The 26,480-nt window shown below is 49.8% G+C and overlaps 1 protein-coding gene across 5 annotated transcripts in view; it reads right to left on the bottom strand.

Annotated features, from left to right (window-relative positions):
• Positions 1-737: 737 nt before the first annotated feature.
• AMBRA1 (autophagy and beclin 1 regulator 1) overlaps positions 738-26,480 on the bottom strand; it is a 179,340-nt gene continuing 153,597 nt past the window's right edge. For all 5 annotated transcript variants that reach the window (XM_049617294.1, XM_049617312.1, XM_049617321.1 and 2 more), the window contains 4 exons: positions 17,845-17,984; positions 9,710-9,802; positions 7,994-8,187; positions 738-2,329 (listed from right to left, as the gene is read on the bottom strand). In XM_049617294.1, the coding sequence (XP_049473251.1) occupies positions 1,824-2,329; positions 7,994-8,187; positions 9,710-9,802; positions 17,845-17,984 (933 nt within the window). In that variant the 3' untranslated portion in view covers positions 738-1,823. The remainder of the gene's footprint in view (positions 2,330-7,993; positions 8,188-9,709; positions 9,803-17,844; positions 17,985-26,480) is intronic.

Raw genomic sequence — 26,480 nt, 5'->3', positions numbered from 1 at the left:
CTGATGTGTCTTTTAGTCCAGAGTCCACTCTTACAATTTGCTAGAAAATTCCAGTGTTTGTGACTATGTAATAACTCTTCACATTTTCACACTGTTTTGTATTACTTGCTCAACCATTTGATCTTTTGGTTTTGTCCCTGTTGGGATAGAATCTGTAATTCTACATGCCCCATAGCATCTGGGACAGAGGCACACGGGAGATAGTCAAGAAATAGCTGTTGCTGGCAAAAATCCCTGGGGTGGCTCTGTTTTTCCTGTACGCTTCTGTAAAAGAGTGGGGCAAATATCTTTCCCCTACTTTCTAGCAAATGGCATTTTGAGGGATGCCTGTAGACAAGACCAAGCTCCCTTCCTGGCCAGCCCAGACACCCATTATGGGTGGTTTCTGGAGACTAGAGGGGACCCGGCTTTTTGGCCAGTCACATCTTCATTCCAGACCCACAGTCCTGGGTAGGAAGCAATCAACAGTGACCTTCTGTCATTCCTACATACCCACCTGTCACTGTTAAGGCTGCCCTAATCGTTAGCAGACCTGGGGCAAGCAGGGGGTGGCGGTACAGAGACGTAGTATGAAGCCAGCTTCTTCTGAGGGGACAGATGGGGCTCCCCACGTAGGACAGCAGCCCCAGAAACAGTGCCTGAGAGAACCTGGGCCCAGCTTGGTTCAATGACCCTGCCCCCTACCAATCACCACCCCCTCCTCCATCCTCCACGGAAACAAACAGAGAAGAGCCTGGTGAGGGCCATGTCATCACTTTAATGATGTAGATCTTTGGTGTTTCCCTCATTAGCAGTCAGACTATCCCCTCTCCTCCCACCACAATGTTTCTATGATGAGTTACAAACAGAAAAGAAATCACATTTTCATACTAAAAACAAAATAATCAGAGCCTTGATTTCTCCACTAGAAACTACACGTACAGTTCAAGATTCCACATGCAACACCTTAAATCACAGACCGAGACCTCACATTCTGACCTGGAGTCTCATCCCCTCCCCCAGCCTTGGGCTGGCTTTGGCCTAGGCTCAGCTAATACTGCCACCCACAGGTGCTGCTCTGAGGGCCTGGGGGCCGGGGGAGAGGAGCCTGGTGGACAAGCCCTGGGGGCCGGCCAGCCTACACCCCCCACTCCTGAGTGAGGACCTGCCCACCATCCCTTGACTCCATCCTCTATCAGGCAAGCAGGCTGCCCCCCTCCCTTCACTCCATGGTTGTCCCCCATCAGTAAGTGCAGGAAGTCCCTGTCCTCAGGAATCTGGGAGCCTGGCCTGACCCTAACTGTGGTCTCTAGGGGATAAGATGATACGAGAGGCTGAAGCTCTGGAAGGCTCAGAGATGGAGGTGGTTCCTGGGGGCCAGGCTGCTCCTCCTGCTCTTGGGCTCCTAGTGGCTCTGCCCATGCAACAGGTAGTCAGGGCAAAGGTGCCCCACTGGCCACTGTCCAGGATGGTTTGGCCCAGATCTGGAAGACGGTTCACCCTTCTAAGGCTCTCTGCCCAGGGGCGAGTCTCTTAAGCCACGTTTCTAAGAGAAGGCGGGGGGTTCATGGCAGGGATAGCCACTTCCTCCTCCATTCACACGTAGCACAGCAGCATGGCTCCCCTGGGCTCCAGATCCTGGAAGGTTCTAGTCCCCTGAGGCAAGCCTTGCCCATTCGACTGCCTCATGCCCACTGACTCTGACTTCCTCTCGACCCCCCACCCTCTTGCTCCTGTTCCCTGATGCAGCCCGCAGCTCTTCCGCGTGTACAGTTCCGAGTCAGCTGTGAGGTCCGGTTTCTGCTCAGCGGTTCGAGGGGAAGCACCAGTACACACGTGTGTCTCTACCTGTTCCGTGGCTCCCTGCTGGGGCCTGCGGCTTCCCCCCTGCTGCCACCACCGCCATCAGCAAGGTGGTTGTTATTGGTCAGGTCGCAGTGCAGGGCTGGTCCTTCAGTGCTGGGAAGGGGGAGGGGGAGAGGGGCAGGGACAGGGGAGGAAGAGGGCAGGGTGGGCTGGGGCAGCTCCCGCCCAGGGACACCACCAGGCTGGTCCCAGCAGGCTGTCCGGGGGCTCAGGCCCCGCTCTGCCAGCTGCCCAGGCTCCGGGAGCAGTCCCCGAGAGGCGGAGGGCCGGGGCGAGGAGGCGCGGGCGGCCGCGGGCTCAGCGCCCGTCTGGGAGCCACGGTGGATGCGGTGGCTGACGATGATGCTGTTGCCGAAGCCGCCCATGGAGGCCATGGTGGTGCTCTGCTCTCGCTGCACCACAGCTGTCATGCCCCCTTCTGCCATCAGCCGCTGGATCCTGCTGAGGGCATCTTCCCCGCTCGCACCAGACTCCGAGCCCTCACCTGGAAGGCATGGAACACAAGACAGAGGGAATTCGTGGCTGGCCGGGGCCTCTGAGGCAGGCAGGCCACGGTGAGTAGGAGCTGGGGGATTCTTTGCCAAAAGCAAAAATGAGAAGAGTCTAAATCCCTCCTTCTGAGAATCAGAGACTTGAAAGCTAGACAAGACTCCCCAAATGATCGTCATTTCCATTTCTGTTTTACCAGTGGGGAAACTGAGGCTTAGGATGGCATGAGGTGGCCAAGGCCACTCAGCCAGTTAAGAAGCAGAGCTGGACCAGAAGACCCTTCCGACACAAGTGGCAGACTAATTACCACACGAGTGAAGGGGACTGAGGTGGATGCAGATGGCTTGCTTTGTCTGCCCTCTGCCTGTCTTGGGTAACCTGGGAGACCCAGCCCCGGACAGGGCATGCTGCCTGGTCTGTAGAAAGAGAGGGCAACTACAGGGTATGGCCCAAAAGCAAACAGTCTGCTCTACTTCATTTCAAAACTGCTGTCTTTTCTGTGTTTTGTTTACTTTCTAAAAGCCCACAAGGAAGACTGGATTTTTAACTGTTCCCTAGAAGGTATTCTGTCTCCTCTCTTCCTCCTTTCCCCACCAGCTTTCCCAAGCTGTTTCCCATTTACTATTCTCCTTGGGCTGGGCTGGATGCCTGATACCCTCATCTTCCCCTGGAGACCGCCAACTGCCCAGACCTGAGGCTTCAGCCCGCATCTCCAGGGAGAGAAAGAAGGTTCTGTTCCTTCCCCAAAGGCCCGAGCATTCCTTTGTGTGGGAGCAGAGGAGACTTAGGCTCAAATCTGTCCCGCACTCACTAGCTGTGTGACCTTGAACAAGTCGCTTAACATCCACCTCCTTCAGTTTCCAGACTTTATAAAAGGGATGAAAACAACTAGCTTACACAGGGCAGAGGAAATGAGATAATGGCACACAGTGGGCACTCAGTCAGTGGTGGCTGTAGTGATTAACCTGGGGTCTGTGAGTGGGGCTCTGTCCTGAGGACCTTCCCTCCGCCTGTGCTCAGCCCTCGGTGGGCTGATCTGAGGCTGTGGGCAACTATGATCAAGGCTCCTGGGCTGCTAGGGCTGGCACTACTGAACTATCAATTTATTTCCTTTGGCTACTTGCTGGCCATTTTGGGATTTTGCAGATTTGGGGGCGCTGATGGTGAGGGTTTTTCTTTTTTGAGTACTTATTGTCAACAGCTATTTTTGTAAGACTTTTTTTGTTCCCTCCCTGTCCAGTCCCTTTTCTCTGCTTTCCTTGTTAGAGCTGCATTTCCAGCCAGTTTCACAGCTTCATGGTGTCTAAAGCCCCATTAGATCTTTCCCTCCTTGTTAGTGCTTGGCAGTCTCATGTTATGGGTCTTAGATGATTCTCATCAACATTAAGCAGTGGGGACTCCGCCTGGGTTTTCACTTATGTGCGGCTTACTTTTTTTCCCAGTCCACTCTACTTATCCACCGCCCCCCGCCCCCGCCACCCGTCGGCCCTCAAGGTGGCTGCCCTTCCAAGCTTCCCCCTCAGACAGCTCAGTGCCAACTCCCAGGGCAGAAGAAAAGGATCTGAAAGGTTCTCAGCACTTCTCTCAGGGGGAGAAGCCTTCCCACAGGGGGGCAGAGGGTAAGAGGAAAGGTCAACCTAGGGGCTCAGTGCCAGCAGAGCTACCACCCTGTGAGCCAAAAGAGCTGCCTGGCGAGGCCCCCTGGGGACCTCCTTGTGCTCACTGCCACCCCCACTGCTTTCCAAGAACTCTGTGCACTGAGGGCCTCCCCAGCTGGGTCTGGGATGTGCAGTGGGCTGGCCCAAGGCCCGCTGGCACTGGAACTCATTGTGCTGGGCTCTGTGCCTGGTGAACTATCAGCTCTTCTCATGTAGCTCACTTCCAGGGGCAGGACAGGGCTGCGTTGGCGCCCTAAGGGAGGTGCCACAGCCAGGCCCTCAGGGAGCCCAGCCCCGCCTGCCCTTTCCCACTGCACCCATGGCTCTGGTCTTGGCCACCTCTCACCATGACTGTGGCTGTATTCCCTGATCTTGCTGATCTCTCCCCTTTCCACCCAGACTCCACGCTGCTATTACCATTCTAATTAATCTCGGATTCACTGAGTTCTGGTTAAGTCCATAATCTGTTTAAGACCCAGCAGCAACAAAAGCCCTCAAAGTTGTCAGGATGCCTTAGCATTACATTTAAGGGCCCTCTGGTCAGGTCCGAGCCACTTCCCAGACTATCCCCTCTTCCTGCACCAATGACCACACCAAACCCAACTAGGCACTTCTGTGTGCCTTCCAATCCCCTGCTCATGTACACCAGGGACACACTGTGGATGTCAAGGTCAGTGTAAATACCGCCCCACCGGCTCTCTCCCTGAGCCCTCGCAGTGTCCCACTCTTCTCTGTGTGAGTTATCTGTGGCTGTGGCATCTCCCTTCTGGTCTCCAAGTCCCTGAAGGTCTCAGAGTAAGTTTTATTTATCTTTGGGTCCAGTGTCTAATGCACGGCTTTGCACTTGGTGTCTATTTGTCACGTGAATGTGTGGCTGAATAAAAGGGCTCCCAGGCTGCTTACAGGTGCTTCAGACTTAAGGCAGTTTCTGAAACCTAGTCACATGTCGCTCCTCTGCTATGGGAGAAGTACTTTCGTTTGTTTCCTTTCTGGACTTTTTTTTTTTTTTTTTTTTTTTTTAATTTTAAGAGCGAGAGAGACTGAGACAGAGAATCCCAGGCAGGCTCCGAGCTATCAGCACAGAGTCCAATGTGGGGCTCAAACCCAAGAACCATGAGACTGTGACCTGAGCCAAAGTTGGACGCCCAGCAGACTGAGCCACCCAGTTGCCCCTGGACTTGCTTTTTGAAGGGAGAGATGATGGCTTCATCTCTGAATCGGATTCTCTCTGCAACACCTTTGGATTCATGGTGCCTAACACAGTATCATCCATAAAGTAAGTGTTCAAAAGAGACTGGACGGAAGAAGTTAAACTGTGCCCATGGACGACTTCCTCATGCTTGTGCACACAGCTGTGAGCTGTGCTTCTCTCTCGGGAACCCTAAGCCAAGGCTAAGAGCTGGCACTGGAGGCAGCTGGCACATTCTTCAACAAGAAAACACACTGGGGCCTAAGGGAAAAGGCAGCCGTGGCTGGGGATCCAAGCTATTAGCTCGAGGAGCAGTGGTGGCCACAGAGGTTAATTCTACTGTCTCTTTCCCTAGCAAAAGCATTTCTTTTTGTCTTTGAAAAATGGGAAATTGAGTTAGTGTTGACAGGACATTTTTTCCTTGGCAAGTTCTAAGGTACTTTCTGGATGTGGATGCCAGGATGGGATCAGCAAGTTCCCATAAATGCCCTGTAACTGCATTTAATTCTGGGGCTGTCACTGACCAGAAGAGGGGAGCCAGGCTGAGTGGGAAGAGGAGCTGTGCTTCCTGCCCTCAGGGGACCCGCTGGCTTTCTAGTCCCTCACTTTCCACATTCGCTTTTCTCTGGCCCCGGGCCCAGGCTACTGCAGTGGGGCTAATAACTCTCATCTTCACCAGACAAGAAGGAGCCCCGGGCAAGCCTTCTCCGAGGTCAGAGACAGAAGAGTACAGCACAGCCACGCTCAGGGGTGGGCCCTTGCTCCGTTAAGTCCATTCATTCCACACACTTCCTGAGCACCTACTGTATGCCAGGCGGGCACTGTTTCACTGAGGGGAGCAAGCAGTGAGCCCTGGGAACGCACCCCTCCCTTTCTGAGTGACAGGGTAGGGAAGGTTTAAAGGTGGACAAGCTAAAAAGCTGACACCTGCAAATTCCCCCTGGGGAAGGCTCTTCCTGGACGTCCTAGAATGAGCGGAATAGGTTTTAATCAAATTTTTATAGAGCAAGAAAATGAGTAGTAGCCTGGGAACCTTTTGGTGCTGACGGGGAAGGGGCTAAGGGAGGGGCAGCCCCAGAGTGTGAATTACTCAGGTAGAGCTGCCTGCCCCACTAATCTAGCTGGGCTTCTAGTGAGTAGGGATGTATCCCTCCTGGCCCCACCTCCTAGCTACGCCAACAAGAAGGGTTAGCTAACTTAACTAAGGGTTTCTTCTACATGTTCCGGCAGGTGTGGCCACCAGTTTGCCAGTAAGGTGAGAGAGGAGGCAGGGGTGGGGGTGGGGATGTGCAGAGCTGCCATGCCTGCCTGCTGGAAGGGGATGGGGGGGCCAGGGAGGACATCTGCACCCAAGGAGACTCTTGCTTCCTGGTCCCTTGCCTTGCTACCAGAGTGGTAGGAGTGGTAGGTGGTCCAGTGGGGTAATTAAGCACCTCAGAACAAGGCTCCTGGCCCCAGGAGACATGAGGCTGGCCAGTGACACCCTTCCCTGCAACCCACACCTCTCCCTTACTTCTGTCTAGGTGAGGGTCTTCTGCAAAGGACTGCGATGCTAAGAATGGTTGTGCTCCCGAGCTCTAGGCAAAGGTCACCGGGCCTCAGACAGATGCAGAGAGCTATCCAAGCCTACTCTGCCCACACTTCAGCGCCAGATGGCTACTCTTGCTGAAGAGTGCTTCTGGCCTCTGAATGGTTCACCCTCCACCACCTGCTCTCCTTTATGGTGGGGGAGACAGGAAGGGAATGAGGTTCAGGCCTCTGAAACTGGGGAGAACCCCACAAAGAGTCACGGGCCTCAGCTGGGGAGGTGGCCTGGGCCACAGACCAAAAAAGGATTCAACTTTTAAAAATTTCAGTTCACTAACTAGAAATTAAATAAAAATTAAAAAACAAATAAAAAATTTCAGTTGATGACGGTGAGAGGGACAGTGCCCTGTGGGGTGACTAGAGTGTGAAAAGCTATTCCCTGGGGGAGACACAGGTGAATTTGTTACACGCCTCATGCACACCATGGCTTTTCCTTCTGTGGACGTTTTTTTGAGCAAATGGCTCAACACAGACCTAAAGCATATGTGTCTGGCTGGAGGCTGCTGCCTTGTTTGGAGCTCCAACCGGCAAGGGGGCTGGGGTGGGGGTAAGGAGAGTGACTGAGTGAGAACAGCCTGCTTAACACAGCTGTCGACAGACTCCAAAGTGGCTCGAGCTCTACCGCTGGGAAGTGCTAATTGGTTCTCAGAAGTGTGAGGCCAGCACAGAGCCAGGGCTGATGCTGGCTGAGCTACACCTGAGGTAGGTGAAGGACGGGGCTGCTGGTATGCCGGCTGCAGCCAGAAGGGCAAGGAGCCATGGGTGTAATAGCAGCTTGACAAGCTATCCTGTGGGCTGGCCCTGGAAGCCCAAGGTCTGGTGTGCTTGTCCCTGGAATAAGAGCTCGCACCAGTGAGTCTCTTTTGCAGTCTTTCCCATCTACACTACTTCCTGTGTGCTGTCTCTGGAAGAACAACCTGGGTCCTCCAAGTTTCAGAGGAGGAGGAGGTCAGGGTACTTGGTGGGAGTGGAGCAAAGCTGTAAGAGCAACTCAGCTTCCACTGGGTGGAAACAGTGACCCAGATCAGGGAGATGCTGTTCCTGCCTGAGGAGGCTCCTAACACCACCAGGGGAACATTCCCCAAGCAGGTCAGAGGGTAGTCATTCTGAGAGGGGAGGGCCCTTTCTCAGCACCTGGTCTCTGCGGACAGACCAGGAGGGGTGATGAAGGTCCCAACTGCCCATTCCCAGTCATATTTCCCCTCTGGTGTTACGTGACTCTTACCTTCACCAGGACCCAAAGCTGCTGTCCCTGGCTCCTGTATCTCCCTCTCCGTCTGTGTTTCTGCATTCTGCAGCTGAAGGGCCAGAGTCTGGGTGCCCTGAGATGTCACTGAGGTGGTGGGGTTCCGGGGTTGCAGCCCAATTGCATTCATCAGACCCATGTCTCTGTCAGTCCTCCACGTGGCTCTGCTGGTTCTAGGGAGGGAAGGGCAGACTGAAGTCAGGCAGGGTTTGGGACAGTACGCCTCACAGAGTTCCACTTGTTCCACGCCACTCCTCAGGGAACAGTCCCCTGGACCAGGGCCCACAGGCTAAGACGAGAAAGAAGCCCTGTGCTGCTGCAGCTACCTCCCAAAAGTAGTTAACTCAGCTGTGTCCTTTCTCCTCCAGATCAGGGCAAGCTCTGGGACAATGAGCGGAAGCTGCAGAACCATCCAATTTTGCAAAGCCAGTTAGTGCAGTCACTCCCTTAAACAATGAGGATTTTTCTGGGGAGGTAGAGAAGGCTCATCTTAAGACTCTTAGGGGCGCCTGGGTGGCTCAGTCGGTTAAGCATCTGACTTCAGCTCAGGTCATGATCTTGTGGTTCAAGAGTTCAAGCCCCGCATCAGGCTCCGTGCTCACAGCTTGGAGCCTGGAGCCTGCTTTGGATTCTGTGTCTCCCCCTCTCTCAAAAATAAATAAACATTAAAAAAAAAACAAAACAGAACACCTCTTATCCATGTTCAGGAAGCCACCAGCTGAGATCTGTGGGACAAAGGGTGAGCAGTAGAAGGGACCTTTCTTCTCTTAGCTTTTCCTTCCTTCCTTCTAACTATATGCTGACAAGATTCCAGTTTAAATTCCTGGAATTTCCACTGGATCTCCACTTTGGAGGAAAAGCATCAGGATTCTTATGAGGCCCTTCTGGGCTCCTCCTTCAGGGCCTTCTGACAACAGACCCTTGAAGGTAGGCAGCCCAGCTGACCTATGAATAACGCCCAGGCCCAAAGCTAGCACCCCTTTCCTTGCGCATTTCCCAGGCACTGACCCTTGGGATAGATACAGCTGGCAGCAGAGGGGGCCCAGGACTTCCATGACAGTCACCAGCTACTCATTTCTAGCTGCTTCTGGGGACTATTCTTCTAGCCATGTCCTGTAATTCTTCTAGGAAGCAGTGATGCCCTTGCATGTATTACTGACCCATCACTTTTTTCTCATAATGTTTCAGTCTTCCTTAATACATTGATAAGAGGATCAGTACCAGGTTCCTACTCTAACTGGCCCCTGGGAATGTGTCTGTCCCTGGGTGCTAGCTCTGGGCAGCTTGGTCCCTGAGGCCCTGGTCACCTGCGGTATTGTCCACAGATTCTCCCTGGGCTCCCAGCACTCTTCTTGTGGACAGCATCCCTCCCTAGTGCTCTGTCTTCTCCCGTCACCCCAGTGTGCCCAGATACCATGGCCAGGATGGCAGAAGCCCACAGGATGTCCTAGCTTATTCTCAGTCAAGACTCTAAGAGCAGAGCATGTTCTTGTCCTTTGCCATAGAATACTTTTCTCGAATCCAACTGTGTGCAAAAGCTCAATGCATGAAGCAGATCAAAGAGGAGCTGCTGTGGCTGAGGAGAGGCACCCAGAGAGCCCCGGAGCAGTCTGAGGGCACTGCTTGAGAGCCCACTGGAAACAGGAGGAAGGGACAGGCCTCCAACAGCTGTGCCCTCCTCCTTCCCAAACTCACCCTGGCCTTTCACTGCTCCTGCTGCTGGAATGGACAGTGAAGACAGTCTCGTTTAGCTGGTCCCAGTAGTACTCAACACCAGAGTTCAAGGCCCTGAAAAGCAGTTGGGAAGGGTGGAGGAGAAAAGGTGGAGAGCATTAGAAAGAGAATGGCCAGAACTCCTTACACCTCCTAGGCTCTGTGGCCTGTGGCCTGGTAGCCCTCCTTCATCTCTCCTTTGTCTCTCTTGGGGCTGAGCTGAGACAAGGACTGGAGATTTCCACCAGGAAGCGCAGTGCTGGAGCAGTGCGGACAAATCTCCAACAGCCCAAATGCCTGTAGTGGTGGGTTTTTAGCTTCTTCCTTCCTCTGAACAGTGCCTCATCAGCTCCTCCTCAGGACTAAGAGATAGCTAAAAAATAGCCACACTGTACGCAGGCAGTGGGCTGAGTGTTCTTCAGGCACAAAGAAAGGAGCTAAGATAGCAAATGAGAGACTGGGGAGGCCCTGGAGGGACGGGGTGCCACAGACAGCCCTGCCTCAAGTGTGGGCTTAGTGATCCGAAATAGAGAAAGCACAGGCTCCTGCCACTGGGTCTTCCCTGCTGCCGTGGGGCAGGGAGGAAGGAAAACCAGGGCATCTTGCCATTCTTAATTTGCCTGGAGCTCAGAAGTCTAAGCAGGGAAAAGCCCCCACTGAGCCAGAATAGTCCACAAGGCTTTCTATTCTAGACCTAGAGCCTCCTTTGCCAGGGCAGGCTGGGCTAGCAGTGGGGAAAGGTGCTCCTAGAGAAGACGGCCCTGAGTGTCCCCATACTTCCTACTGGCGTAGAAGAGAGACCCTCGAGTGGCCACTGGCCGCACTGCTGACAGCGGAGAGGAGTTTCTATCTGTCCAGTTCTCCAGATTGCCAACCTTGCCCTGCTTCCTCCTTTCCCTGTAATGGACCATCAAGCGGTTCTGCCAGTGTCATAGGGCACCGCAGCCAGGAGGGAAGCAGTGGCTTCTGACGTTTCCATGATGACTTACCATCACAGGCAGCAGCCCCGTTACACAGACTGCTTTGCTTTTAAAGATTCTTTCCAGGAAGAGGCGTTACCTAGCAGTCACTGTGGTTGAGGGTGGGGTGCTGTGCTGAAGGTGTGAATAGGAGATAAGGAAGAGGTGTCTGGGCCCATCAGAACTTTGGTGTCCCTGGGGCGTCCAGCTGGCTCAGTGCGAAGAGCATGAGACTCCTGGACCTCGGGATCATGAGTTCAAGCCCCACCCTGGGCACAGACCTCACTTGAAAATTAAAAAACAAAAAAACAAAAAAACCAGAACTCTGGTGTCCCTGTGGAGACTGTTAAGAGATACTCAAAACAGCCAGTTCTGCTCTTAAATGAGACAGGGCATGAGCACTGTGCTTGAAGAGCACAGCCGTGGACTGAACTGTACCCCCCCAAATCCATATATCGGAACACTATCCCCCAGTGTGACTATAGCTGGACATAGGGTCTTTAGGAGGTAGTTAAGGTGAAATGAGGTCATGCAGGTAAGACTCTAATCCAACAGAGCTGTGGCTTTATAAGAAAGTAAGAAAATGGGGTGCCTGGCTGGCTCAGTCAGTGGAGCACGTGACTCTTGATCTCGGGGTTGTAAAGTTCAAGACCCACGCTGTGTGTAGAGATTACTTAAAAATAAAGTCTAAAACAGGGGCGCCTGGGTGGCTCAGTCGGTTAAGCGGCCGACTTTGGCTCAGGTCATGATCTCACGGTCCGTGGGTTCGAGCCCCGCGTCAGGCTCTGTGCTGAAAGCTCAGAGCCTGGAGCCTGTTTCAGATTCTGTGTCTCCCTCTCTCTGACCCTCCCCCATTCATGCTCTGTCTCTCTCTGTCTCAAAAATAAATAAATGTTAAAAAAAAAATTAAAAAAAAAATAAATAAAGTCTAAAACAAAAAAACAAAAAAACAAGAAAAAAGAAGAAGGGTAAGAAAGAGATCTCATGCACGCTCTCTCTCTCCTCACCACTGGATGAGGACACAGTGAGAAGACAGCCCTTACAAGAACCCAACCATGTTGGCCCCTGATCTGAGACTTCAGCTTTCAGAGCTGTGAGGAAATAAATTTCTGTTGATTAAGCCCTCTAGTCTGTGGTGGTCTGCTTTGGATGCCCAAGCTAAGACAAGCTCCAATGAAAGCTAGCTTTTCAACTGAGAGGCCTAGGTCATTTTCCTTTAACGGCAGAACTTCTTCAATAAAGAGCAGAGAAATCAGGGGCACCTGGGTGGCTCAATTAGTTAAGTGTCTGACTTCGGCTCAGGTCATGATCTTACGGTTCATGGGTTCGAGCTCTGCATCAGGCTCTGTGCTGACAGCTCAGAGCCTGGAACCTGCTTCGGATTCTGTGTCTCCCTCTTTCTCTGCCCCTTGCCTGCTTGCATTCTCTTTCTCAAAAATAAATAAACATTAAAAAAAAAAAAAAAAGAGCAGAGAAATCAAAGCCAGTGGGTCAAGAGGATAAGCCAGGAAAAGACAGCTGTGGGGGAGTGAGGTAAGGTGCTTCCTTCCTAAACAGGATTAGCCAGGACAGGCACCTGACAGGGCTCGGATGAGGAGGGACTGTGTGTCAGGAGGCTGTGCTACTACAGGTGAAAGGAAACCAACCTAGGCCTGAGCCCCTTATCTGTCTTTCAAGGGTCATGAAGATTCTGGGGACTGGGCTTCACCTGAGGGCACACCAGCATCTTTGGAGGGAAAGGGCCACAGCCAGACACAAATACCCTTCATTCCCTGCTCTGTACTAACCCCTCTTGGCTATTCCTGAGGGCCTGCTGGGCTGCGGATTTGGTGTGATCTTCAAACCATCCCTTTAAGAAGGAGCAACTCCTTCCCCTTTGGAACATTCAGCTATTTTTGTGGGCACTGTCTGAGAACAGCAGGGCGCTGCAGGGCACAGGTGACAGGAGAGGACCTTCCATTAGGGAAGAGGCAAATGGCTAGAGGTCAACAGCAGAGACCTCCAAAAACAAAGTCTTCACTATAGCTTCTGATGAGCCAAATCCTGGCTGCATGAGGCACCATGTGAAGCCAGCTGCCAGGGAGCCTTTGATTTACAAACTTGTCAAGATTTATTGACAGGTGGCAATACCATCTGGGTCCCTGCCAAATCCTTCCTCTGTAATTTTTGCTAGCCAGGGCTGGTTAGTGACAACAAACTGTTCACACTAAACCTACGCCGAGCTATGCACTGCGTGACCAAGAACCTTCCTTCCTGTCTCAGAGGACCAGCCACCTGAAGGCCCATTCTATGAGCTGGAACTGTTAGCATGATGCTGATGGTGAAAGGGTCCCCTAAACACTTTCCATCTGGCAGCATGCATTGTGAGCTCAGAACTGTGAATTCGGGACATTCAGTGATGAGGTCAACAGCCAACAGAAGGAGGCAATGGAGACTGGCAGATGTGCCGTCCAGGCCCTCCTTCTTTCTGCCCCCCCACCAACAGGTCTACTGTTCACCCTGATTTGTTCTTTCTGTGGTCAGAGCAGCTCGACTACAGCAAGCTCATGTTTTTGAAAGTTTGGATAGAATTCCAGGTACTGTACCAAGGATCAGAGTTGAAGATACACTCTCTAGCTACTGGAACTGTTAGCCTTCAATACCCAGTATCACTGATTTCCATCTACAAGCTGAAGAATGGTCCCGACTCATCTGCTTTCTCCTTGGGTCTTAGGATCAAACAGTCACTGTTTGCCTTAGGTTCTTCCTGGAAGCCAGACCAATACACAAAAGTATGAAGAAGCATGGAAGGCCAATCAGGGTCAATCTTTCCCTCCTTTTTTTTTTTTTTTAAATGTTTATTTATCTTTGAGAGAGAGAGAGAGAGAGCGAGAGCGCACGAGTGAGGGAGGGACAGACAGAAAGGGAGACACAGAATCCAAAGCAGGCTCCAGGCTCTGAGCTGTCAGCACAGAGCCTGACGTGCGGCTCGAACTTGTGAACCGTGAGATCATGACCTGAGCCAAAACCAAGAGTCAGATGCTTAACTGACTGAGCCACACAGGCGCCCCAGCGTCAGCCTTTTCAAATGGACTTCCACTTCACGCCTGGGTTCCTTCAGTAGCAGCTGTAAGCTGTGCTCAAACTCACGACTGTGAGATCAAGACCTGAGCCAGGATCAAAATTCGGACGCTTCACCAACTGAGCCACCCAGATGCCCTTAAAGATTTTATTTTTAAGTATTCTCTGCACCCAAAGTGGCACCCAAACTCACAACCCTGAGATCAAGAGCCACATGCTTCACTGACTGAGCTAGCCAGGCACCCCTGAACTTCTGAACATCTAGGGAATATTCCCTTTGAGAACATCCTTCTTTCTTCTGTCACTTACATGGCTGCAGAGGCTTGGCCCACATGGCTGTCTCTTTGGAAAGAAGGACAGGCATCTATCCCCACTATCTCTGCAAAGTGGGAAAGAGCTGGCACCTGGCTCTTGTGGGGCAGCCTGAATCATGAAGTCTCTGTGGCTCCTCTTTTGACTCGGGGATCTGCCTTTTCCCTCCTTGGTCAGTGATGCTTGATTGCAATCACTGTTTACAGTGGTAGCTCCCTCTTAAGGGACAGAGCTGACAGGGCCCCACACTCAGCCAGGGGGCCAGATGCCCCACGGTCCCGGCCTAGTTTCTTCTGGCATGAGTCCCTCAATTCTGTCTTCAGAGCTGACTCTGAGAAGCAGTGGTCTTCCCAGCAACACCTCCCCCCCATTTGTAGGGCTGATCTATGAAGCCGGAAGTGAGCAAGCACCCCCTCACATCAATCTGGTACTTCACGCCCACTATGGTTATCACTGGGGGTGTTGGCTGGGCTGGCAGTCAGCCAGAGGCGCAGCAGCAGCTTGGGAGGAGTGGCGGGTGGGGGAGCAAAGCAAAGGAGAAAGGAGCGCCTCACTGCTGGGAAGGGTGGGGTGACGGGGCTATCCGCCACCCTACTGGCTTCGTGCAGGGGCTACAGGGCCAGCTGTTCATCTCCTCACCTGTCCTAAGAATTTCCTACCCTGGAGCAATGGGGATTTCCTTAGGCCTTGTTCTACCTCAGTGGGTTTTCAGTGCCAGATGCCCCGGGGGCTTGTGACCTCTGTCTTTGTGCTTGGACAGAGTGTGGAGGCTAAGACAATGGAGGAGAAATCAAGAGCAGGACTGAAAGCACAAAACGGAGGTGCAGCTGCCTGTGTCTGTGGACAAAGACGGCCACCTGTTTTAGAGGGAGGGCTGTAATCCTGGCCCAGCTGGCTGGCTGGCTGCTGTGCCCTCGGGAAAGGGTGTACCAGAACTGTATCACAAGGGGATGGGCGGTGAGCCTCAGGCATCTGCCTACTGGAGACACAACCCTGAGCTCCTACTTCCCTATTCATTTGTTCTCCTCATTTTAGGCCAGAGACCAACCACCAACTATTCAAAAGATGTGAACATTCTCACTCCTCTCTCATTTCCCACTGTGTCCCCATCATCTGACCGCTTAAATGCCTCAACGTAACCTAGAGCTGCATTCTTTACCTGAGGTCTTAACAGAGTTATGAAATCGTGTGTTCTTGTGGTATGTTTTTCTGTGGAAAAATGTACATTGTTTCCATCAGAATTTCAAAGGTGTTTGTGATTGAAAAAAGGTTAAAAAAAACCCCACAAAAACCAGCTGTAGGAAAGAGCTCTGGACCGGACAGTCAGGAAGCCTAATTCTGTCTTTGATCTGCTGGGAGACCTGAGTTGAGTCTTCCCTTCTTTACCGGAATACTGCTCGGGCTTCCCTGCCTGAAGCCAAATCCCACAGATATGAAGGGGACTGAGAAGCAGAGAAACTCTGAACAACTTGGGACAGAGTCATGTCTGTCTTAATTTGAATAGTTCCCTTAAATACGCACCCTAAGATTTGGGGCATTTGCCAAAAGGACCCAAGAAATCAGGAAAAACAGCAACCCCAAGACAGGTAGGCCAAGCTAGCTCTCTTTCTCTCAGGCCAACGCAACTTGGTCTGCGATGGGACGCTGTTCGTGCTGTCAAATACTGGTGGCTCCCTTGCTCCTGGAAGAGGCCTGAGTTCCTGCAGCTAAGAGTACCCCAGGCAGTCCAGGATGGCTCCAGCCTAGTGAAGCTGGATCTCGAAGACGACATATGGGGAGAAAAGAGAGAAGAGAGGCCAAAGCCAGCTTCATGTTTGGCTGAGGTGTCTGTGACTCACACCAAGTGCGGAGGCCGGGGTTTCAGACACAAAAGCCTTTGTGGGACCACGATAAACTGGAAGTAGAGACTGTGCCTCGGGAGGGCCAGGCCACTTCTGCAAGGGAAGGGGATGGGAGTTTGCCTCGGCACAAAGGTCAGTGGCTGGAGCTACAGACAAGACAATAATGTTGAGGAAGGATGTCTTGGGGAAATGGGGACTAAGAAGGGCCTATAACTACAGTGTTGTTAAGAATAAAATTATGGTCCAGAATTCTGTGCCAGCTTTGGAGAAGATGTCTATTAGAGTCCTCTTATAAATGTCTAAGAGGCAGAGATAAGATAAGCAGTCTCATGTGCTTTGGGGAAAAAGAAGGGAGTTGAGAGCAGACTGATTCCACGGCTACGGTCATGCCAGAGGGAGGGCAGAGACAGACAGACCCAGCGACGGGGCTAACAGTGGCACGGTCATTCAGAGAGGCAGGCACAGTTCTGGAAAGGCACAAGGAGCTAGCGAAAGGGGCTCTCTGGACACAGAGCCTGAGGACAGTGCAGCTGGCAGAACCACAGTCTCAGATGGCAGCCTCTCTTTGGGAGGGGATCCAAAAATTCAGGATAGAATGAAAGAGCTCCCCTTAGAACCGGGTTTCCTTTCTCCTGAGCTACTGCCCTAGCTCAGCTGACAAGGGCTCAGTCACCAGTCATCTACGAGGCTGCAAGAACTGACCCAAAATACACACCCTAGGAAAAACCACCAAAGGCCCTATTAAAAGGCAAAGTGGACACTTCCAACAGCCAGAGACCCTACCAGACCAGTCACGCCATGCTCTGTGATCTGCAGAACACCCTGGGAGAAGGCGCTGCACCAAGTGAAGGACAGCATTAGGACAGTCTGGAGGCAGAAGTGGCATTTAGTCTGCTGGAACCCTGCAGCGGCCCACGCAGCAATCAGCCTGATCTGCACTGAAGCACAGAGCTTCACGCGCCCCACCTGGCTGGGTCTGGAAACTGATGACAGACCTGGCTGACTCCCAGGGTCTCAAGTGAAAGAATAGACTTCTGTCCTCCAAAACACCACAAGGGGAAGGGGTGTCATCAGGACCCAACACAGAGGTGCTATGGTTCCCTGTCCCCTCCTACCCCAAAATGACCGGATAATCATTTTGATTTTAAATGGAGCTTTCCAATCTGCCTTCACTGTTATGAAGCACAAGCAGAAAGGAAAACAGGCAGGACACAGAGCCAGGCTGCTAGAGATCAGTGGCCTGACAAATTAGGGCTTTAACAATACTCTATTTCCAATTTTATTTCTTTTTTTTTTTTTTTTTTTTCAACGTTTTTCATTTATTTTGGGGACAGAGAGAGACAGAGCATGAACGGGGGAGGGGCAGAGAGAGAGGGAGACACAGAATCGGAAACAGGCTCCAGGCTCCGAGCCGTCAGCCCAGAGCCTGACGCGGGGCTCGAACTCACGGACCGCGAGATCGTGACCTGGCTGAAGTCGGACGCTTAACCGACTGCGCCACCCAGGCGCCCCTCCAATTTTATTTCTTAAGTTATGACTATGGCATTTATACAAACCTAAGACCACCTGTTGAATTTTTCAAAAAGCGTTTAGAAAAGAATCTTTGATATCTATGCTTTTGCCTGCAGAGAAATTTTACTATCACTAGGGAACCAGAGAACAAGAGAAAACAAAGAAAAAAAATACTGCCTTAGGTTTAAGAAGACATAATAACTAAACCAGTCTTTTGAAGATTTCTGGGACGGAGAGCTAACGCTAGCAACCTCAAGTTAAAAGGACCCTCCATGGAGTGACGCAGAGAATGAGGCAGGCTCTAGCAGAATTTCGATTTCCCTTCTACAAGACCCCACCTCACGGCCAGACCCACAGATGGTGCTGATTACTCACGTCCTCAGCCTGGATGACCCCCACCCACCCGTGCTGCCGCCCGCCCTGAGCCACTCACTCTGGTCGGCAGATCACCAGGTCTCCTTTGTTGGTACCATAGGCCAGGCCAAGCCCTGGCTCGGGCAGCCAACGGGCAGAGTTGATGCTGACATGTCTCCGCTGGTCGGCAGGCATGGGGTAAAGGACGTTGAAAACTCTCTGGGTGGGGGAGAAAAGAGGGAAGAAAAGAGAATTCGAGGAGAAACAATTTGTTACCAAGAATAACCAAGTCCCTTCTATGGCCGGAAGCAAGTTAACCACAGGGAGGAAAGGAGCCAGTTAGGCTGGGAACAGAAGGCCTCTTACACATACTGCAGAACTTGAGGTGGCAGGGGGAGCCTGGGGCCCTCTACTTTAGGAGAAGGCTACAACTCTGTCCAGCAAGGCTAGGGGTCACTTAGGCTTTTCTGCAGGAAGCTTGCTCATGCTCTCCTTAACATAACAGCCTTTTAGCTCTTCTCATTTCGTGGCTTTACGGTAGCCCCCTGGAAAGGCTGTCAGAGCTCCACTCCCCAGGAAGGTCTGCTCCTAACTTTCCCCTGACCAGACAAACCAGTGAGAGCCAAGCTCAACTGGGAGTCCCGTTACCATGGAAATCACAGCCCTTACAGCAATGGAGAACTGAAGGTGATAGGGGGGCGGGAGGGGGTGATAACACCAGAGAACATTCTTAATTCATCTAATTAAAAGCAATGTTAAAACTGCTATTGTTAAGGAAACCTAAAAGGTGCGCTAAGATGTAGGAAGCAGGGAAGAGGGGAATCTTGAACACACAGGTACATGACTTCTTTCTAGCTTATATAAATCACCATTAAATAGATCGTATCCATTTCTCCAAGGGAGAATCTCCCTTCAATAGTAGGCTTATTTCCAAAGCTACTATTTTCTCAGGAGGCAGCTCAGCTGTGGCTAAGGGTTTGGAGTAGGTGAAAGAGAGCCTCCAATTTCTCTGGCCTCTGAGCTGCACGACATTCCACAGCAACTTTAGTCAGAGAGCAGGACATTGGGAGAATGAAGGATGGGGACTTTCCTTCGAGCTAGGAAGCCCTGGGTTGGAGTCCTGACACTTCTCTAGAACAGTAACTTCTCCGGATCTCAGTTTAAAAAGATACAACACCAGGGGCCCCTGGGTGGCTCAGTTGGTTAAGCGTTTGACTTTGGCTCAGGTCATGATCTCACACATTTTGAGTTCGAGCCCCATGTCCAGCTCTGTGCTGACAGCTCAGAGCCTGGAGACTGTTTCAGATTTTGTGTCTCCCTCTCTCTCTGCCCCTTCCCTGCTTGTGCTCTGTCTCTCTCTTAAAAAAAATAAACATTAAAAAAAAAAGATACAACACCAATATCCAAATAATTGTGGAGAGATGAAAAGGCATGATGTGTATAAAATGTCCAGCACAGTGCAAGCTCATAAATGGTAACTGCTGCTATTATTATCAGGAATCTGCATCTGGGGCTTCAAAAAAGATGGTTCGGGTCTACAAAGAGGACATGAAGCCAAGAATCTATCGACTGGAGTTGTAGTCAATGTTTTCCCTTTTAGCCTCTTCAGGGATTAATCTAAAGTAGGGATGAAAGTAGGGATGATCTGCTTTTCCCTGTCCCCTGATGGAAAAAAACAAAAAAACAAAGAAGACCAAATGAGATGTGGTTTAGAAAGTAATATTCAAGGAATTTAGGGTGGTACAATAATTATTACTTTTAAAATTATCCTGATGAGAGATTTAAAATTTAAAAAAAAAAAAAAAAAAAAAGAAGGAGGAAATAAGTAAAAATTGAGCTAAGGGTCCACTGCACGTATAAGAATGAAGTGATAAGCAGCCCTGGATGTGGGAATACTTGTTCATGTGCCTTGGGTGTCTATCTGTCTGAAATGCTTTCACCAGGACGGGCTCCAGAATGGAGAGGACAGCAGCACGAGTTCTCAACATACCGACACATACACAGAGAATCCTGTTATGAATAATTTTCCAGGTTCTGTGGCGCTGAGAAATGTGCCTGGGCGGCTAATGGCACACCGCCCGGACGGCCCTGCAATGGTCCTGAGGTTGAATGGGTCTCTTACAGATACGGAATTGGCTGTGTTTTGAGGCAGAAGACTGACAGCACCACAGCTGCTGCTTTAAGAACCTCCCGTGCCCTCTCTTTCTGACTCAACTCCAAATGTAAGAATTAGCAAAAATCTTTGGTCTAACTGAGGAGACTACTAAAAAAAGAGCCCCATGGAGTTTATGAATTTCTAAACGAGTCATGTAGAACATGGCTGCTTGACCTCTGGATAGTCTCTTCCTTGCACACACGTATCTAGCAGCGCTCTGAACGAACTCATTGCTCCGTTCTCTACCAGCCTCAATGGCTGACTCTCTGTGGAGGTGGCAATACCTGTCTTTTCCCTTTGCACCTATTCAACCCTTTCCTTCAAGTCAGGGGATGGGGTGTGGTGCCTTTACCCTTTCTCACAGAGGTTTTCCTTCCCAGAAGATAAATCAATAGTTTCTGTCCCACCGGCAGGCCACATGGTTAAATGAGTTGGGACACACACTCAAAGGACAAACAACTATGTCTGGGATCACTGACTGTTCAACTTCCCTTCACCCCAAGGTTAGATGGCATGAGTGGGGTACACCAGGGTTAAGGAGGGATGTGTGTTAATTTTAGTGGGCTGGATTAGGGGAGCTTCGGTCTTGACCTGTGACAGTTCTACAAAGCTTCACAAGGGAGTCTCAGCTGAAGTCACAATGATTCATTCCTAACTTCAGGGAGCTGGGCAGAGAAAGTAGCCTTGTAAGAAGGGGGAGTAATAAGGTTAGTAAAGTAGATGCTTTAAGGTTGTGCTGAGTTTTTTGATGGGTCTCAAAGAGGAAGAGAATTCTTCCAGAAATGTTCCAGACCAGGAAAGAAGCAGAGAAGCCTCTCACATGTCACAAGTTTACCTTTTATAGTCTGTTGCTGCAGAAAAATTAACAAATACTATCAATTTGCTTCTAAGCACAGGAACCTGCTTTGGAGACAAAACCCTCAAAAGACCAGTATGATGGATGACCCAGCTCAGGTGAGACAAGGTCAAATGCACTGGGGAGAAGTAATTAAAGATTGAGAACCCTAGACCTTGCTGCACAGATAGTCACAACCTCTATGGCTATAGTAGTCATGGGACATCAATTTGTTCTCTATGGCAGTTCCCCCGGGCCCCTCACCCCGTCAAGTCCTTAAACACCGTTGAAAGGGCAGCTCCCAAGTGCCCATCTCCTCTAGTGTTTGGGTATTAGACTAAATCCTGCTTTGTGGCAGGAAGCCAGAAGATCCCACGTGAGGATCAGCAGCCTCCAGGACTCCTGATAAGCACAGCTTGCTTATCACACTCTAATGTGGGGGTAGGAAGGAGGGAGATGAGAGCAAAACATATGGGGGAGGGGGTGTAGTAAGAGCACAGAGGGTGCCAGATGGGCAGGACTCTGATTTACAGTCCTGAGAGGCCATCCGGTCCAATACTCCTGATTTCACACATGCCTGAAATTAAAGGAGCCTAGAGGAATGAGAACCTGGCCCATCTTCAGAACCATCCAGAGATGGACTTTCCGCTCCATTCTCTGGCTGGAGCTCTCAAAGCACCTCACAGAGGGGGGTATTCTCCTCACAATTAGTCAGCCGTAATGACAAAAAGAGTATCTGCCCAACAAGTTCCCCATTGCTGACAGACGGTTCCTCTGGCCACTCTCCCAACATTTCTGCTTTCAACTATCAGTCTATCTGGCCCAGTGACTGGGGGAGCCATCTCCTCCCAGATTCCAGTGGGGTCTAGCTCTGGCTCTGTACACTCAAGGTTCATCAGCACTGACAAGAAAGAAGATCTGAGATAGTGTTAAGGGACAGCTCTGGCCTTCACTTAAAGACACCCCAAATATATCACCAATAAAGGTTTCCTTACCACTTGTCAAGGACAAAGCTGGGTGGCCTGCCAAAAATCCCTCTCTCCCTCTGACAAGAGAGACACCCCATGAAGTTGTACCACCAAATTCCATTACGTTAGAGAAGGATTATCAGGACCTGGAGACCCTTTGTGGGGTGGGATACAAAATCCAGCTGCTGATTCATGTTGGTAGAGACCTGGTTTCACCAGCTTTGGCTACAGATGTTCCCTGGTATATGACAAAAGCTGACAGCAACCCCCTCCCCAAGCTGACTGTTTTCCTTTCTGTCTAAACTCTATGAAGAGAACTGGAATCAATGTACTAGAAGGAGAGCCAGTGCCATATTGGCACATTACCAGAGAACGAGTCAGGTCGCCAAGGTCTTTATGGTTCTAAGAGAGTGGAACAAGAGGATGATTCTTTCACTTCTGGGGTCCAAGACCATCTCGTGTACCACCTGCCTTTCCATCCCCCAAACTCTACTTAACAGAAGTAGGAGCAAAAGAATACAGTTCCCAGATCAAAACTAAAGGGATCTTGTTTCTTGTTCAAAGACAGGAAAAGAATGAGAGGCAACCAGAGTTGCTCAGTGGGAAACCTTCCTCTCCACCCTTTTAAAATTTAGACGAAAAATGTATTGCTGCCCTCAAGAAGATGTTTTCTTTTTGGCTGCATATCAATAAAGCTCAGACCATTAGTCTGAGTAGCAAACTGCACTGTTCAGATCAGCTCAGATAAGAAGCTGAAAGAAAAAACTTTGTGGTTATCTTGTTTGTGTTGGGGAATCTCATCATCTGTAAAACTGGAACGGCTCCACGGCTCCACAGCGGCAAGAGGTCGAGTGCACTCAGCAGATCTCCCCTGTTTTAACTAAGACGATGGAAGCTGGTGGTAGGAAGAAACAGACTGGAACTGGAAACAGACTGGCCACAAGAGAAGACCCAAGCCAAGAGGAGGAAAGGAACTGTGAGGAGGAGAAATGCCTTCTCGGTAATGATGGAGATCAAGGGAGGCCTTAAGCCTTTAGAGAGGGTTACTAGAGGAAAATTAACTCTCTGGGAAGAGGGAAAAAATCAATGGAAAGCAGATGCTAAGAGACAGCTGACCTTTCCATTGGAAATGGATGACTACCCATCTTGTCCAAGGCTGAGAAATGCACAAGTCCCAGAGCAGGCAGGGGGAGGGAGACTCTGCTCACCTTTTATCTTTTCTTCCTTTCAAGTTGTTGATTTACTTAGATTCATGAATTACTTAAGTGTCTTCATCCCTAGGAAAATCTGATCATTTTCCAGCAATTTTAATTTTTTTTACTGTCTCTAAGCCTTCTTTATATTCTACTTTGGAGTATAGAACTTGTAGGAGGTTGCTTTTAAAGTGACCATTTAAAAATAAGAATCAGAATATGAGCTCACCTAATTCTCCCCTTTATTCAGCTGAAGCAAGAACAAATCTGCCTAGATCACCCTTGTCCTAAACCAAAGCTCTCCCAACAGAAAAGAAGAGCGACAGCTCCTTTTCTTAACTTTTTTTTTAAAAGTAAGTTCTAGGGGCGACTGGGTTGTTCAGTCGGTTAAATGTCCGACTTTGGCTCAGGTCATGATCTCGCCGTTCATGTATTCGAGCCCCACATCAGGCTCTGTGCTGACAGCTCTGAGCCTGGAGCCTGCTTTGGATTCTGTATCTCCCTCTGCCCCTCCCTTGCTCTCTCTCTCTCTCTCTGTCTGTCTCTCAAAAATGAAAAACATTAGGGGCATCTGGGTGGCTCAGTCAGTTAAGCATCCGACTTCAGCTCAGGTCATGATCTTGTGGTTTGTGAGTTTGCGCCCCGCCGTCAGGCTCTGTGCTGACGGCTCAGAGCCTGAAGCCTGCTTCAGATTCTGTGTCTCCCTCTCCCTCTGCCCCTCCCCTGCTCATGCTCTGACTCTCTGTCTTTCAATAATAAATGTTAAAAAAAAATTTTTTTTTTAATGAAACACATTAAAAAAAATTAAAGTAAGTTCTAGGCTCAATGTGGGGCTTGAACTCACACCCTGAGATCAAGTCGCGCATTCTACCAACTGAGCCCGCCTGGGGTCCCCTTTACTTAACTCTTGGAATGTGTTGCCCTCTGCTGCCGTTGATAATCTGCTCCCTTGAAGTCATTTCTAGCCAACTTCTTGTGATTTGCTGGGATCTGAAAACTCTGTTTTATTCACTCATTCCTTTCAAAGAGCTCCCAAAGAGCAGTCAGAGGACAAGAAGTTTAGTTTTCAATTGGCCTGATGCCTTTCCAAAGGCATCTCAAGCCATTAGGACAAAGCAGAGGTTACTTCAGCTGCAGGATCTACTTTGGTGTTAAATGAAATACCAAGGCATTGAACGCTCCTAGAACAAATTAAAATAATTATTTTCTCCTATTCCCACATGTCTGTGCACAGCACAAGTTCTTAAACTTCCTTGGCTTCATGAATCTCAAAGGAAATGGCCAAATGAGAAGTTATTCTAGAGATTCACCTTGGATAAGAGAGTCTTTCAATATATTCCAATACATTTAATACATTTTAGTTGATATGTTTGGAAGCGCTTTGAGGACAGTTAAACATTAAAATACTTTGTATTTTATATTTGAAATACATTAAAATACTTTTAGCTTTTACAAATGCAAGAATTGGTTCTCCTACCAATTCTTGAAAAAAAAACCAAACTGTTCTGCTTTTCGCTTTTGAAGCTATCTACTGGGAATCTATCACCATGTCTCAGTGCTGGGACTAGCACTCCAAGAACCCAATATTGGGCAAAATTGTGAAATGAGCAGGACGCTCCCTATTTTCGTAAGGATTATCTCCTTGATAGTTTCAATTACTGTTATGGAGAAATGTGCTAGACACACTGATGATGGCTGTAAGAAGGGGTATATATCTTCACACATATGTAGGAAATACACAGCGCACAAGGTATCAAAGGGAAACACATTCCTGGAATGTTCCTCAGTGTCTCCTGTGTGCCAAGTGCAGGGAAGATTAGGAATACAGCAGTGCAAAGACCAGTCAAGAAGCCCGTTGTGGGAGTGCCTGGGTGGCTCAGTGGGTTAAGCATTTGACTCTTGATTTTGGCTCAGGTCACGATCTCGCGGTTCGTGAGTTTGAGCCCCGTGTCAGGCTCTGCACTGAAGCATGGAACCTGCTTGGGATTCTCATTCTCTCTCTCTCTCTCTCTCTGCCCCTCCACCTCTTGTGCTCTCGCTCTCAAAATAAACATACATTAAGAAGAAGAAGAAGGGGGGAGGGGGGGGAGGAGGAGGAGGGGGAGGAGGAGGAGGAGGAGGAGAACGAGGAGGAGAACGAGGAGGAGGAGGAGGAGGAGGAGGAGGAGGAGGAGGAGGAGGAGAAGAAGAAGAAGAAGAAGAAGAAAAAGCAGCAGCAGCAGCCGCTGCCATTTGTGTAGCAAGAGAGCAGGGACCAGGTCCATTTTATGCACTGCCTTCCCAGACCTCACAAAGTACCTGGCCCACGGTAGGGGCTCAATTAAACTTTGTTGAGTGAAAAGAATAACACACAGAATAGGCTGCACTCTGAGAGACCATGAGAAAAGAAATCATTAGAGTTACTTTAGAGAAATCTGTCATGGAAAAATTCACCGAAACTAATTGCAGCTCTACTGTTATTTTTAATGTTTTATCTTGCCCCCTCCCTTCTCTGACAAAGTGCATCAGAGACACCCCTGAATTCTCCCATACTCCCTCCCCCTTTCCTGCAATGTGCTGAAGAAAGGCACTGTTTGAGGATAGATGCTTTGTGTCACATCTCAGAAGTCAACTTTAAGATAATTGCAGCGGAAGCAGCTTTTAATCAACTGACAGGCGGCTTTAAGAAAATTAATGAGGACAAAATCTTAGGAAAGAGTAAATCATTTCTGACAACAAAGCTGTCTCTCTTTTTTCCCAATCCCCCCTTGAAGAAATAGTACCCTTCCTTCCAGGGTACAAAAATAAAATATCTTTATTTTTGGTTTTTGCCACTCCCAAGGCCAGACAAGATTAAGAAAGGCTCATTCCCTTAGATTTCTGGGGAATACTCTAGATTGACTAGAGTTCTAGGTGACTTTTGAAAATCAAACTTTCAGGGGCGCCTGGGTGGCTCAGTCAGTTGAGCGTCCGACTTCGGCTCAGGTCACGATCTTGCGATCTGTGAGTTTGAGCCCCGCGTCGGGCTCTGTGCTGACAGCTCGGAGCCTAAAGCCTGCTTCAGATTCTGTGTCTCTCCATCTCTCAGCCCCTCCCCTGCTCATGCTCTGTCTCTCTCTGTCTCAGAAATAAATATTAAAAAAAAAACACAAAAACTTAAAAAAAAAAAAAAGAAAATCAAACTTTCAGAATCTAGGGAAGTAGAGATGAGTAGATTATGTCACAGGCTAAATTCCGGGCAAAGAGGTTATAGTGAAGATTATATACTGAAGCACGGAGCTAGGACTGGCCCAAGGAGCCTGTACACATTAGTTACATAAACACTGGCCAGGGCTGACAGCGCTGGACACCCATGCTGCCCTAAGATCTAAGCTACAATTTAGTTATGACTAATTTGAACACTCTGGATATCAAGCCTTTGCTGTGGTTGATTTTAATGAATTTATAATAATAATCAGTCACTAGGCTCTCTGAAGATGGCTATAAAAGTGACAGAAAATGGCTATAAAAAGAAAGACAACTGATGTTTCTTTATAACCAAGATGACATCCATTAATGGGCATCATAGTGATGTCTCCCATCCAA

Source organism: Panthera uncia, chromosome D1 (genome assembly GCF_023721935.1).
Source record: "Panthera uncia isolate 11264 chromosome D1, Puncia_PCG_1.0, whole genome shotgun sequence".
Classification (NCBI taxonomy): domain Eukaryota; kingdom Metazoa; phylum Chordata; class Mammalia; order Carnivora; family Felidae; genus Panthera; species Panthera uncia.
This window is presented reverse-complemented; position numbering and strand designations above follow the sequence as displayed.